Source organism: Salvelinus fontinalis, chromosome 19 (genome assembly GCF_029448725.1).
Source record: "Salvelinus fontinalis isolate EN_2023a chromosome 19, ASM2944872v1, whole genome shotgun sequence".
In the NCBI taxonomy this organism is placed as follows: Eukaryota; Metazoa; Chordata; class Actinopteri; order Salmoniformes; family Salmonidae; genus Salvelinus; species Salvelinus fontinalis.
The window spans coordinates 43,778,255-43,793,193 of NC_074683.1; the positions used below are offsets into that span (position 1 = coordinate 43,778,255).

The 14,939-nt window shown below is 41.9% G+C and overlaps 1 protein-coding gene across 3 annotated transcripts in view; it reads right to left on the reverse strand.

Annotated features, from left to right (window-relative positions):
* LOC129816789 (cystathionine beta-synthase-like) overlaps nucleotides 1-14,939 on the reverse strand; it is a 44,885-nt gene that overhangs the window by 19,614 nt on the left and 10,332 nt on the right. The window contains exons 1-2 of one of the 3 annotated variants that reach the window (XM_055871677.1): nucleotides 14,576-14,887; nucleotides 1,361-1,741 (exon numbers count right to left, since the gene is read on the reverse strand). In XM_055871677.1, the coding sequence (XP_055727652.1) occupies nucleotides 1,361-1,734 (374 nt within the window). In that variant the 5' untranslated portion in view covers nucleotides 1,735-1,741; nucleotides 14,576-14,887. Of the gene's footprint in view, nucleotides 1-1,360; nucleotides 1,742-14,575; nucleotides 14,888-14,939 lie in introns of those variants that run through there. The other 2 variants (XM_055871678.1, XM_055871679.1) reach the window with 2 other exon arrangements.

Sequence of the window (14,939 nt, forward strand, 5' to 3'; positions counted from 1 at the left end):
TCTACAACTTGCTTGAAGTCCATCTGTGGTAAATTCAATTTAATTGACATGATTTAGAAAGGCACTCCTGTCTATAAGTTCCCATAGTTGACAGTGCATGTCAGAGCAAAAACCAAGCCATGAGGTCGAAGGAATTGTCCGTAGAGTTCCGATATCTGGGGAAGGGTACCAAAACATTTCTGCAGCATTGAAGATCCAAGAACACAGTGGCCTCCATCATTCATAAATGAAGAAGTTTGGAACCACCAAGACTCTTCTTAGAGCTGGGCGCCCGGTCAAACTGAGCAATTGGGGGAGAAGGGCCTTGGTCAGGGAGGTGACCAAGAACCCAATTGTCACATTTGACAGAGCTCCAGAGTTCCTCTGTGGAGGTGGCATAACTTTCCAGAAGGACAACCATCTCTGCAGCACTCCACCAATCAGGCCTTTATGGTAGAGTGGCCAGATGTAAGCATCTCCGCAGTAAAACGCACATGACAGTCCACTTGGAGTTTGTCAAAAGGCACCTAAAGGACTCAGACCATGACACACAAGATTCTCTGGTCTGATGAAACCAAGATTGAACTCTTTGGCCTGAATGCCAAGCGTCAGGTCATGAGGAAGCCTGGCACCATCCCTACAGTGAAGCATGCTGGTGGCAGCATCATGCTGTGGGGATTGTTTTCAGTGGCAGGGACTGGGAGACTAGTTAGGGTCGAGAGAAAGATGAACGGAGCAAAGTACAGAGAGATCCTTGATGAAGTCCTGAGCACTCTGGAGCAGGTTCTCAGACTGGGGTGAAGGTTCACCTTTCAACAGGACAACGACCCTAAGCACGCAGCCAAGACAACACAGGAGTGGCTTCGGGACAAGTCTCTGAATGTCCTTGAGTGGCCCAGCCAGAGCCTGGACTTGAACATCTCTGGAAAGACCTGAAAATAGCTGTGCAGCGACGCTCCCCATCCAACCTAACAGAGTTTGAGAGGATCTGCAGAGAAGAATGGGAGAAACTCCCCAAATACAGGTGTGCCAAGCTTGTAGCATCAAACCCAAGAAGAATTTAACCTGTAATCGCTGCCAAAGGTGCTTTAACAAAGTACTGAGTAAATGGTCTGAATCCCGTAAATATGATATTTCAGTTTCTTACTTTGAATACAATCTCTGAAAAACTGTTTTAGCTTTGTCATTATGGGGTATTGTGTGTAGATTGATGAGGAAAACATTTGTTTTTATCCATTTTAGAATAAGGCTGTAACGTAACTAAATGTGGAAAAAGTCAACGGGTCTGAATAGTTTCCGAATGCACTGTATGTGTTCAGAGGCAGGTGGATCAGCAGAATATGTGGAAATACTGTGGTTCTGTTATGGAGATGTGACTCACAGTTCAGAGTGGCAGTGAGGGGAATCTACGGAAGACCCGCCCAGTTTCCAAGTGCATTTGCTGGGCAAGTCAGGACGGATCCACTGCCTCTCCTGCATGCCTGCGGCTGCCTTCTCTAGATCGTTCTTCCCCTCGTGCCCGTTCACATGGACCGACCCATTCTGGGCCTTTTGGCCAGCACTGTCCCCGTTCACTTGAGCCGATCCATTAATGGAGAGCTTGTGGCCGTTCAACATGGCTTCCCTGTTGACCTTGCACCCCCCTTTCAAAATGGCAGCCACTCCTTTGGCTTGCGTGTTGCTGAGCTTGGCTGCGTTGGGGCAGACGGAGGGCTCGGCGCCCACAGAGTCTGTGCTGGAGAGAACCGACGACATGGCTCACCTGAGAGAGAGAGGACGGAGAGAGAGGAGACAAATAGTATCTGACAGATTATCAAATTATTGTAGTAAAATGTACTACCCTTCTCAGCTAATATGCAGATCTATAAAAAAGAACACACACCCAATGTGGTTACATTCCGGTTATTTATACATTATTACCATTCCTGTCCTTACAAAACAAGGGACAAGCCAGGATATGTTCCGGTGAATACTGCCAGGGAGAATGCTCCCTCAACAGGCCTACACACTGCAACCCAGACTTTCACACAGGTAGCCTACATAGGCTACACACTGCAGAGACTAGAGCGTAAAGCACGAAACCTCGGTCTCTGCAGTTGGGTCTCTTTTTAAAAAGGGCTGATTAGCCTAGCTCTGCATACACAGACACACACTACTTATCCTGATTACTCTATTGGATAACAAAGACAACTCTCCCTTTCTGTACTGCTTGAACAGATAAGCAAAGCACTTTTGAAATAGCAGTCTTCTCAGGGATTGCAGGTGGGAACAATCGTGTAGAAAGCCTAACAGGTCAAAATGGACGAAATGTACAGCAACTTTGACCAAACAAAGGTCCAATGTGGGAAACAATGCTCTGTCCAGGGTTCATTTGTAAATTCTGTTCATACTCAGCTAGATTGGCCATCTGTATTCAAGAGCACTAAAACAAGCTAAACTCAACTGTATCATTTTAAGGCTCTTGCATTTCTGAATGTTTTAAAATCCTTAAAATCTTATTCTGGTGACAAGATGATCAATAATCAACTGCAGTTTTGACAAATAAAAACATTCTTGCTCTTATCCATAATATTTTAATATACAGTCGTGGCCAAAAGTTGAGAATGACACAAATATTAATTTTCACAAAGTCTGCTGCCTCAGTTTGTATGATGGCAATTTGCATATACTGCAGAATGTTATGAAGAGTAATTGCAAACTTTGCCATGCAAATGAACTGAATCCCAAAAAAACATTTCCGCTGCATTTCAGCCCTGCCACAAAAGGACCAGCTGACATCATGTCAGTGATTCTCTCGTTAATACAGGTGTGAGTGTTGACGAGGACAAGGCTGGAGATCACTCTGTCATGCTGATTGAGTTCGAATAACAGACTGGAAGCTTCAAAAGGAGGGTGGTGCTTGGAATCATTGTTCTTCCTCTCAGCCATGGTTACCACCAAGGAAACATGTGCTGTCATCATTGCTTTGCACAAAAAGGGCTTCACAGGCAAGGATATTGCTGCCAGTAAGATTGCACCTAAATCAACCATTTATCGGATCATCAAGAACTTCAAGGAGAGCGGTTCAATTGTTGTTAAGAAGGCTTCAGGGCGCCCAAGAAAGTCCAGCAAGCTCCAGGACCGTCTCCTAAAGTTGATTCAGCTGCTAGATCGGGGCACCATCAGTACAGAGCTTGCTCAGGAATGGCAGCAGGCAGGTGTGAGTGCATCTGCACACACAGTGAGGCGAAGACTTTTGGAGGATGGCCTGGTGTCAAGAAGGGCAGCAAAGAAGCCACTTCTCTCCAGGAAAAACATCGGGGACAGACTGATATTCTGCAAAAGGTACAGGGATTGGACTGCTGAGGACTGGGGTAAAGTCACTTTCTCTGATCAATCCCCTTTCCGATTGTTTGGGGCCTCCGGAAAAAAGGTTGTCCAGAGAAGACAAGGTGAGCGCTACCATCAGTCCCGTGTCATGCCAACAGTAAAGCATCCTGAGACCATTCATGTACGGGGTTGCTTCTCAGCCAAGGGAGTGGGCTCACTCACAATTTTGCCTAAGAACACAGCCATGAATAAAGAATGGTACCAACACATCCTCCGAGAGCAACTTCCAGGAACAGTTTGGTGACGAACAATGCCTTTTCCAGCATGATGGATCCCCTTGCCATAAGGCAAGTGATAACTAAGTGGCTCGGGGAACAAAATATCGATATTTTGGGTCCATGGCCAGGAAACTCCCCAGACCTTAATCCCATTGAGAACTTGTGGTCAATCCTCAAGAAGCGGGTGGACAAACAAAACCCACAAATTCTGACAAACTCCAAGCATTGATTATGCAAGAATGGGCTGCCATCAGTCAGGATGTGGCCCAGAAGTTAATTGACAGCATGCCAGGGCGGATTGCAGAGTTCTTGAAAAAGAAGGGTCAACAGTGCAAATATTGACTCTTTGCATCAACTTCATATAATTGTCAAGCCTTTGACACTTATGAAATTATTGTAAATATACTTCAGTATTCCATAGTATCATCTGACAAAAATATCTAAAGACACTGAAGCAGCAAACTTTGTGAAAATTAATATTTGTGTCATTCTCAAAACTTTTGATCACGACTGTAGACTAGCCTATCTGCAGAGCCTACCCACACTGTATCTGTGAGCTGTTGGCTAGAACACATATGCCAAGACCAGAGTAGACACATTTACTATTTAACTCAACAGTTTTTGTGACAAAACTATTGGTAGAGTTGAAAATGCGATGGAAACATATTGAACATTCGATTTTTATTTGGTTCATGAAAAAGTACATTTTATGTGCACTACATCATCACACTAGAGGTCGACCGATTAATCGGAATGGCCGATTCATAACAATCGGTAATCTGCATTTTTGGACACCGATTGTGGCCGATTACATTGCACTCCACGAGGAGACTGCGTGGCAGGCTGACTACCTGTTACGCAAGTGCAGCAAGAAGCCAAGGTAAGTAGCTAGCTAGCATTAAACGTATCTTATAAAAAACAATCAATCTTAACATAATCACTAGTTAAACTAATAATATCATCAACCATGTGTAGTTATCTAGCTTGTCCAGCATTCCATATAATCGATGCGGTGCCTGTGAATTTCTCATCGAATCACAGCCTACTTCGCCAAACGGGTGATTATTTAACAAACGCATTCGCGAAAAAAGCACTGTCGTTGCACCAATGTACCTAACCATAAACATCAATGCCTTTCTTCAAAATCAATACACAAGTATATATTCTTAAACCTGCATATTTAGTTAATATTGCCTGCTAACATGAATTTATTTTAACTAAGGAAATTGTGTCACTTCTCTTGTGTTCCGTGCAAGCAAAGTCAGGGTATATGCAGCAGTTTGGGCCGCCTGGCTCGTTGCGAACTGTGTGAAGACCATTTCTTTCTAACAAAGACCGTAATTAATTTGCCAGAATTGTACATAATTATGACATAACATTGAAGGTTGTGCAATGTAACAGCAATATTTAGACTTAAGGATGCCACCCGTTAGATAAAATACGGAACGGTTCCGTATTTCACTGAAATAAACGTTTTGTTTTCAAAATTATCGTTTCCGGATTTGACCATATTAATGACCTAAGGCTCGTATTTCTGTGTGTTATTAAGTTATAATTAAGTCTATGATTTGATATCTGATACAGCAGTCTGACTGAGCAGTGGTAGGCAGCAGCAGGCTCGTAAGCATTCATTCAAACAGCACTTTCCTGCATTTGTCAGCAGCTCTTCGCTGTGCTTCAAGCATTGAGCTGTTTATGACTTCAAGCCTATCAACTCCCAAGATTAGGCTGGTGTAACTGATGTGAAATGGCTAGCTAGTTAGCGGGGTGCGCACTAATAGCGTTTCAATCGGTGACGTCACTCGCTCTGAGACCTTGAAGTAGTTGTTCCCCTTGGCTTTTGTGGAGCGATGGGTAACGATGCTTCGAGGGTGGCTGTTGACGAGGTGTCCCTGGTTCAAGCCCAGGTAGGGGCGAGGAGAGGGACGGAAGCTGTACTGTTACACTGGCAATACTAAAGTGCTTATAAGAACATCCAATAGTCAAAAGGTATATGAAATACGAATGGTATAGAGAGAAATTGTCCTATAATTCCTATAATAACTACAACCTAAAACTTCTTACCTGGGAATATTGAAGACTCATGTTAAAATGAACCACCAGCTTTCATATGGTCTCATGTTCTGAGCAAGGAACTTAAACGTTTGCTTTTTTACATGGCACATATTGCATTTTTACTTTCTTCTCCAACACTTTGTTTTTGCATTATTTAAACCAAATTGAACATGTTTCATTATTTATTTGAGGCTAAATTGATTATATTGATATATTATATTAAGTTAAAATAAAAGTGTTCATTCAGTATTGTTGTAATTGTCGTTATTAAAAAATTAATTAATAAAAAAAAATATATATATAAAAAACAAAAAGAAATCGGCTGATTAATCGGTATTGGCTTTTTTCGTCCTCCAATAATCGGTATCGGCGTTGAAAAATTATAAATCGGTCGACCTCTACATCACACACTGATTTTTATCTGCAACAAGTCAGTTTGGTAGAAACACCACCGGTGGGAAAATATGCATATTTCGTTTGTGCAGATTTGAGAATATTTGCAAGAAAATCTGTCGCCAATTGGATGGAAACCTAGCCAGTGACTACGATTTTTCTCTTTAAAATGTATGCCAAACAAAAACCATTGAATTCAAAGTTTACTTAGGCCTAATATAACAACTCTACGCACAAGGACTACTTCCAACAATGTACACACAAGACTTCACAAAACCCTGGAAGAACTGTGTAGATGCAAAGTGTGGTAACAGAATTACAATAAAATCTCACTCAGTTCTTTGTGTCCACGTTTTCCAAAAAACTTTGCTAAATATCTGCGCCACATTAAGATTCAAAGATGTCTGCAGAAAGAATGGTGTGTCACATGACACCTTGAGTTTGAAAAAAAAAACTTTGGTTATTGAACTACAGTAAGTGAAGTGGATTTACACCCAATAAAATAATTACGGTAACAGATTTACATAACGCGTGCCTGATCTGTACTACACAGAAATGCATAATTGTGGATATGAATGTCAATCTGTTCATGATGATGTATTATGAATAGGTACACAAAGGTAGAAATATGCAATATCATCCTTTGCATTCATGGGTATTATTCTACGAACTTGCTATTATTCTAATGAGCTCAACCCCCAAACAAGAACAAATTTGGTTGGTCCAGACCAGACCAAATCTGAACCAATAGTAGATATTTATGTTTCACAAGTTTGGACATCACACTACAGCACAGTACAGCACATCACAGTGGAGTTCAGTAGAGTACAGTATAATTCAGTAGAGTGCAGTACAATACATTATAATGTACTCTAGTGCAGTGATTCTCAACTGGTGGGTCACCAACCAAATTTGGGTCGAAGGAAGTTTTGAATGGGTCGCAATGGTTGAATGGGTCGCAAGTGTAAAAAATAAAATATATATATATAGTGTGTGTAAATTGTTTTATTTTTTAAATATTTGTTATACTCCAGTCTGAACTTAAACGACTTAAACCAGGTAGAAAGTGTGTAGAAATGATAATGAACATACATGTTTTAATAATTTAATCTCTGAAAAATGTTTCTTCAAATCACAGTATTTTCAATATAGAGCTATTAGCAGAGCTATTTTGGTTGATTTTGTGGTTTCAAACCAGTGACTTTATTAACATTCTTCATCAAGAATATGATCAAAATGAAAGAGGTGGAAATGTTGTTCCCTTGTCATGTAATTGCTACATTTACTATCAACATAGCATTAAAAACTGTTTTCCAGATTGTATTTTGGTGATTATTTTTCGCAACAAGAAACTTGGGGTCGCGACTGAGACAACCTGGTTCAATTTGGGTCCCGAGGCAAAACCAGTTGAGAACCACTGCTCTAGTGTAATCTACTGTACTGTACTTTTCTTTACTGTACTGTGCTGTCCAAACTTGTGAAACATAGACGTCGATGATTGGTTTAGATTTGGTCTGGTCACCAATCATGGACGTGGTTGTTTGGGCCAAATACAGGCCGTCAGTGGACGTTGAACCACGGTCCGGCCCAAAAATCAATGAAATCACAGCCAGAGCGGACTGACAAAATGTAAACTACTTTTCAACGTCCATGGACGTCCAGTGTCGGTCAGTGCTCAGTAGGTGCGGATGATGGTTACAGTAAATGGAAAGTGAGGGGGCTCATGGGTTGGGTAGGTGTTAGTAAGAGCCGGGAGAGGTGACATTGAAGAGATGAGGGGTTGTCCAGACTGTTTTCAGAGAAAGAAAACAGTTATGAGCTGAACATAACAGTATGCCAGTGGAAGAGAGTAGCAAGTGTCCCAACTGTGACTACTATGATATCCCATTGTAGCCAATTCAATTGCAGTAAGATAATTACGAGTTTTAATCACTTAATAATTCATAAACAAAACATGATATAAGTAAAAACACTATAACTAATTGGTAGGTCTACCTTTACTTGGTACTTCTATGAACTTGTATTATCCTCCCTCCTCATGAGGGAGAGAAATTAGAAAATACACTGCTCAAAAAAATAAAGGGAACACTAAAATAACACATCCTAGATCTGAATGAATGAAATATTCTTATTAAATACTTTTTTCTTTACATAGTTGAATGTGCTGACAACAAAATCACACAAAAATGATCAATGGAAATCAAATTTATCAACCCATGGAGGTCTGGATTTGGAGTCACACTCAAAATTAAAGTGGAAAACCACACTACAGGCTGATCCAACTTTGATGTAATGTCCTTAAAAACAAGTCAAAATGAGGCTCAGTAGTGTGTGTGGCCTCCACGTGCCTGTATGACCTCCCTACAATTCCTGGGCATGCTCCTGACGAGGTGGTGGATGGTCTCCTGGGGGATCTCCTCTCAGACCTGGACTAAAGCATCCGCCAACTCCTGGACAGTCTGTGGTGCAACGTGGCGTTGGTGGATGGAGCGAGACATGATGTCCCAGATGTGCTCAATTGGATTCAGGTCTGGGGAACGGGCGGGCCAGTCCATAGCATCAATGCCTTCCTCTTGAAGGAACTGCTGACACACTCCAGCCACATGAGGTCTAGCATTGTCTTGCATTAGGAGGAACCCAGGGCCAACCGCACCAGCATATGGTCTCACAAGGGTTCTGAGGATCTCATCTCGGTACCTAATGGCAGTCAGGCTACCTCTGGCGAGCACATGGAGGGCTGTACGGCCCCCCAAAGAAATAAATGCCACCCCACACCATGACTGACCCACCGCCAAACCGGTCATGCTGGAGGATGTTGCAGGCAGCAGAGCGTTCTCCGCGGCGTCTCCAGACTCTGTCACGTCTGTCACATGTGCTCAGTGTGAACCTGCTTTCATCTGTGAAGAGCACAGGGCGCCAGTGGCGAATTTGCCAATCTTGGTGTTCTCTGGCAAATGCCAAACGTCCTGCACGGTGTTGGGCTGTAAGCACAACCCCCACCTGTGGACGTCGGGCCCTCATACCACCCTCATGGAGTATGTTTCTGACCGTTTGAGCAGACACATGCACATTTGTGGCCTGCTGGAGGTCATTTTGCAGGGCTCTGCAGTGCTCCTCCTGCTCCTCCTTGCACAAAGGCGGAGGTAGCGGTCCTGCTGCTGGGTTATTGCCCTCCTACGGCCTCCTCCACGTCTCCTGATGTACTGGCTTGTCTCCTGGTAGCGCCTCCATGCTCTGGACACTACGCTGACAGACACAGCAAACCTTCTTGCCACAGCTCGCATTGATGTGCCATCCTGGATGAGCTGCACTACCTGAGCCACTTGTGTGGGTTGTAGACTCCATCTCATGCTACCACTAGAGTGAAAGCACCGCCAGCATTCAAAAGTGACCAAAATATCAGCCAGGAAGCATAGGAACTGAGAAGTGGTCTGTGGTCACCACCTGCAGAACCACTCCTTTATTGGGGGTGTCTTGCTAATTGCCTATAATTTCCACCTGTTGTCTATTCCATTTGCACAACAGCATGTGAAATTTATTGTCAATCAGTGTTGCTTCCTAAGTGGACAGTTTGATTTCACAGAAGTGTGATTGACTTGGAGTTACATTGTGTTGTTAAAGTGTTCCCTTTATTTTTTTGAGCAGTGTATATTAACGATAAGTGGGGTTTTAGTAAAATAATTACAAGGCAATGTTTCTTAACCTCTTGACGCTAGGGGTCAGATTATTATTATTTTTTATTTTTAATAACGTTCCCAAGGTAAATGGACTATTTCTCAGGTCCAGATCGTAGAATATGCATATAGTTTACAGATTAGGATAGAAAACATTCCAAAGTTTCCAAAACTGTCAAAATATTGTCTGTGAGTATAACAAAACTGATTCTGCAGGCGAAAACCTGAGGAATTCTAACCCGGAAGTAATTTTTTAATTTTTTTTATCTGTGTTTCCTTGCCCGTCTTTCTTCCATTTAAAAAGGGTATCAACCAGATTCCTTTTCCAATGGCTTCCTCAGGCTGTGACCAGGCTTTGGACATAGTTTCAGGCTTTTATTTTGAAAAATGAGCGAGATGTTTCAAACGTAGTCAGGTGTCCTTTGATTAGTTCCTGCACGCGAGAAGGGTAGCTCTCCATTTTCTTTCTCTCTTTTATTGAATAGTTTACGGTCCGGTTGAAATATTATCGTTTATGTTTGTTAAAAACAACCCGAGGATTGATTATAAAAAACATTTGACATGTTTCTACAACCATAACGGATACTTTTTGGAATTTTCGTTGAACAGAATGAGGCTTTGGTTTTCTGAACATAACGCGCAACCCAAATGCCGTTTTTTTGTTATAAAAGTAATATTTATTGAACAAAAATAACATTTATTGTGTAACTGGGAGTCTCGTGAGTTCAAACATCCGAAGATTATCAAAGGTAAGCGATTAATTTTATTGCTTTTCTGACTTTCGTGACCATGGTAATTTGGGGCTAGCTGTTCTAGCATTGATTGATACACTCACAAAAGCTTGGATTTCTTTCGCTGCAAAGCATATTTTCAAAATCTGACACAATAGGTGGATTAACAACAAGCTAAGCTGTGTTTTGGTATATTTCACTTGTGATTGCATGATTATAAATATTTGTAGTAATATTTTGCACCCTGCAATTCTGCAGTTGTTTAGGAAAATGATCCCGTAGCGCAGAGAAGTTAAACATAGAGAAGGCAAATAATTTCTCCAGAACTAAATATAGAAGTATTGATATTAGTTGATGGGGTCTTTTGGTGTATTTCTAATATCTTTTAAGATGTTTTCTTGACCAGAAATCAAAGACTTTACTTATGACAAAAACATTTTTTATGGAAAATGGATCTATGCCTTAATTTCTCTAAAATATACTCTTAGCTTTATTTGACACCCAATTTGATATACTCCTATGAACTTGACGTTGGTGGACATGGATCCTTTTACATGGAAATGACAATAGGCACACACAGTCTGTATCCATCAACTCTAAAAGCAGCTGTTAATGAGTGCTAAGGGAAAGGAACACACACACACACACCTGCCCGGCACACACTGATTGGCTGGTTACATGATGATGATGATGATGCAGACTAGCTCACACAGACAACAACTGCATAAGAAGCAACAGTGTTTACCTTTTCCAAGACTGTGTACTTCAGTATGAGGCTGCAACGAGCACATCCAGGAAACTTAAACATTCTGAGCTTTAGTTACTGCCACTGATGCTGGCGAGGCCAACACAGCAACACCACACACACTACCTTTTACTACAGCTACTATTAATACCCTAGGTGTGCTCTTTTGAATACCTCTATAAAGCAGGGATGTTGGTGTTTGGCCCTGCAAGACAGCCCCCAACAACAGCTGGGGCTGTGGGGAGAGAGAGACCACATGGGGATATGAGTGTCCATGTGCTGTAACAAATACTGAGTGGGAGAACACACAGTCTGCAGAAACAGATACTGCCCATTCCAATGTATGTGATGCAGGGCTCTACAGTGCTACCATTTTGGTTGCATATGCTCCTAAACATTTTGCTGTGCTACCTGGAATTTTTATTTGGAAGCACTCTTGCTCCTAGGAGAAAGAATCACGCCAATAATAATTTTCCAAACGATTACGTCGCTGCACTGCAGCCTCTGAGTGCCATAGAAAATACACTGAGGGCAGATTCTTGACAGTCATGCTTGAACCATTACTGCAGGGAAAACAGTTTATTAACAGTTTATATAAAACTGTTCAAATGTTATAACTCAGATTAGTTATTTTCTTTCTATCGCATATTGGGGGGGGGGGGGGGGGGGCATTTTAACTTTCATAAACAATGTTGCAGGCCGTTCATGAGCCGTTTACATTGTTCAGTCATGTTACAGCATTAGCTAGCTAGCTAGCTAACAACCTGGTAACCACTGATGGATGTTATCATAATCTTGATTGATCATGTCAACATCATACTTTCAAAATTTTAGATAGTAAACTGGACAAGCAGTCATTATTATGAATCACGTCGACAATCTACTGGCAAATCCTTTTCAAACCAAGTCATATGAAGAGAAATTATAGATAAAGCGTATCGGTGCTCATCGGCCATAAACATTACACAACACAAAATCTGAATTCATCATTGAGGGGCCGCAGTGGATTGCGGGGCTGCGTACCCATCCATCCATACCCAAACATGAAGTCTGAGCCGGTCCTAGCCTTTTGGGGGCCCTAGGCTACATTTTGTCGAGTGCCCTGCACGCGCTCTCTCCTTGCAAGCAAAACATTTTAGCGGTCCCCCTCTTGACAGTGAAGAGAATTGATCCGTGGCCTACAAAAGAGGGGCCACCAGTTGCCCATCCCTGCTATAGGTAAACTGATAGGGCTTTCTGAATATTCAAGTAAGCCTATGCAAACTAATTGACATATTACACATTTTTCCAAGGATCATATTAGTTTTTTATTGTACTTATTTAAACCTTATTTTACCAGGTAAGTTGACTGAACACATTCTCATTTACAGCAATGACCTGGGGAATAGATACAGGGGAGAGGGGGGATGAATGAGCCAATTGGAAGCTGGGGATGATTAGGTGGCCCTGATGGTATGAGTGCCAGATTGTGAATTTAGCCTCAATGAATAGTAATTTAGTCTGCCAGCTATATCGGATCATAAAACAATTATGTTTTCCTACATTTATCCTACTATCTAAAGGCAAAACCAGGATGCACTGGTCTTACAGTCTACAAAGTGGGAATTAAAGCACGTAATTTCCCCCAATCCAATATACCATTTGCAAATGTAAAATGTTTCGCAATTACAGGCTACACTACCTAGCTAGTACTGATTTAATAGTGTATACATATTTCAAAAAATCTAATCAAATTGTATTTGTCATATGCGCCGAATACAACAGGTGTAGACCATACAGTGAAATGCTTACTTACAAGCCCTTACCCAACAATGCAGTTTTAAGAAACATTTGTGGTAAGAAAGTATTTACTAAATTAAACTGAAGTAAAAAATAAAATAAAAATGTTTTAAAATAACAGTAGCTAGGCTATATACAGGGGGTACCGATAGAGTCAGTGTGTGGGGGCACAGGTTAGTCGAGGTAATATGTACATGTAGGTAGAGGTAAAGTGACTATGCATGGATAATAAACAGAGAGTAGCAGCACCGTAAAATGGAGGTGGTGGGGGGGGGGGTCAATGCAAATAGTCCGGGTAGCAATTTAATTAGTTGTTCAGGAGTCTTATGGCTTGTGGGTAGAAGCTGTTAAAAAGCCTTTTGGACCTAGACTTGGCGATCCGGTACTGCTTGCCGCGTGGTAGCAGAGAGAACAGTCTATGACTAGGGTGGCTGGAGTCTTTGGCCATTTTTAGGGCTTTCCTCTGACACAGTCTGGTATAGAGGTCCTGGATGGCAGGAAGCTTGGCCCCAGTGATGTACTGGACCGTACGCACTACCCTCTGTAGTCCCTTACGGTCAGAGGCCAAGCAGTTGCCATACCATTTAAGATTCTAGTTATTGATTATAGGTTTAGTGTCAATCTGTTCAACAGTGGACAGACAAACCTGTGCAGACTTAACTATTAAAAAACACTTATGTAACATTAGATATAAATATAAATTCTGACATCAAATTGATAGCTGCTATTATGTCTCCTTTCTATTGTAGGCAATACTTTTTCACCCTCCGTCGTAGGCTACTAAATGCTATACATCTTCCATTCACCAGCATGTCAAATTATACTTTTTGTTAGGCTACAAAATTTCGTATGAGATAGGTGATGCAATCGCCGCATTTTACACTGAGGAGGTTCGTTTACCTGGCCCGGGTTACCCTAGTGGGAGGAGTTTAAACCGGGTTAAAAGTGATTGCATTCGTTTTGGAACAGGGATGCGTCCCGGTCGTGAGCCAGGTGCTCCGCTCTGGCGGATAGCGAAGACGCCTAAAAACAAAAGTGACGTAATTAATTGTTTCACATGCAAATATGATTGCTTTTGATAAAAACGTTTATCTGCCTTCCCAATTAAAACTAGTTTGAAGAGTCAACATTTAGTTAATGGAAAAGAGATGTAGGTTTCTGGACGATGCACCATTCTGCCTTGTTGACACCATGACCAATCGGCGCAGATTACCGATTGATTTGAGAAAGGCGCTCCTCCCGCCCCACATTCGCCCGATGACTTGACAGGACATTGCCCGGTTCATCCCAAACCAGCGTAATAGGAATCCACCATTGTCCGCGTTGGCTACAGTAGGCTACCTTAGCGCGACTGATGATGCTACTGTAAATTGTATTTCATCATGCTTGTTCATGTCACTCAGTTGTTTCAGATGGTCAAGTCACTCTACATGACACCACACAATCCATGAACCCTATAACATAACACTGCAATAGATTAGAAAAAGTAGGAAAGAGACAGAGCGCTATGATGTTCAAGCGCCACACGTGAGGAATGATGGAGTGTTCTGAATCAGTCAAAAAAATACTCAAAAATAAAAATTATATGGTTATTAATATCGTTCTTTGGTAGTAACATTGATGTTCACTCACCTTTGAGTCAATTAAGGTAGCTAGCTAGTGGTGATGTACCGGTATGTGATCCAATTTCAAAGATCTTTCGTAGAATGCGACTATATTAGCATTGCCAGCAGCCCAAGAGTGACAACGGTCCAATCTGATTCGAGTGTACTTGTTTGATGTGTGCGTTGATTGGCTACCGTGGGGGCTTTTGTCGGTCTTGCTCTTCTCAGAATTTACACATTTGTCGGGCCTTTGCGCACATAAAAATCAAGATAGATCTACCAGAGATATTAGAAAAGGAGGAGATAAGAATCCATAGGTAAATGAATGGCGAAACGTTTCATGCTCCGCCCAGCAGACTGTAGACCAATCACGTTCCCGTTGTCATCTGCGT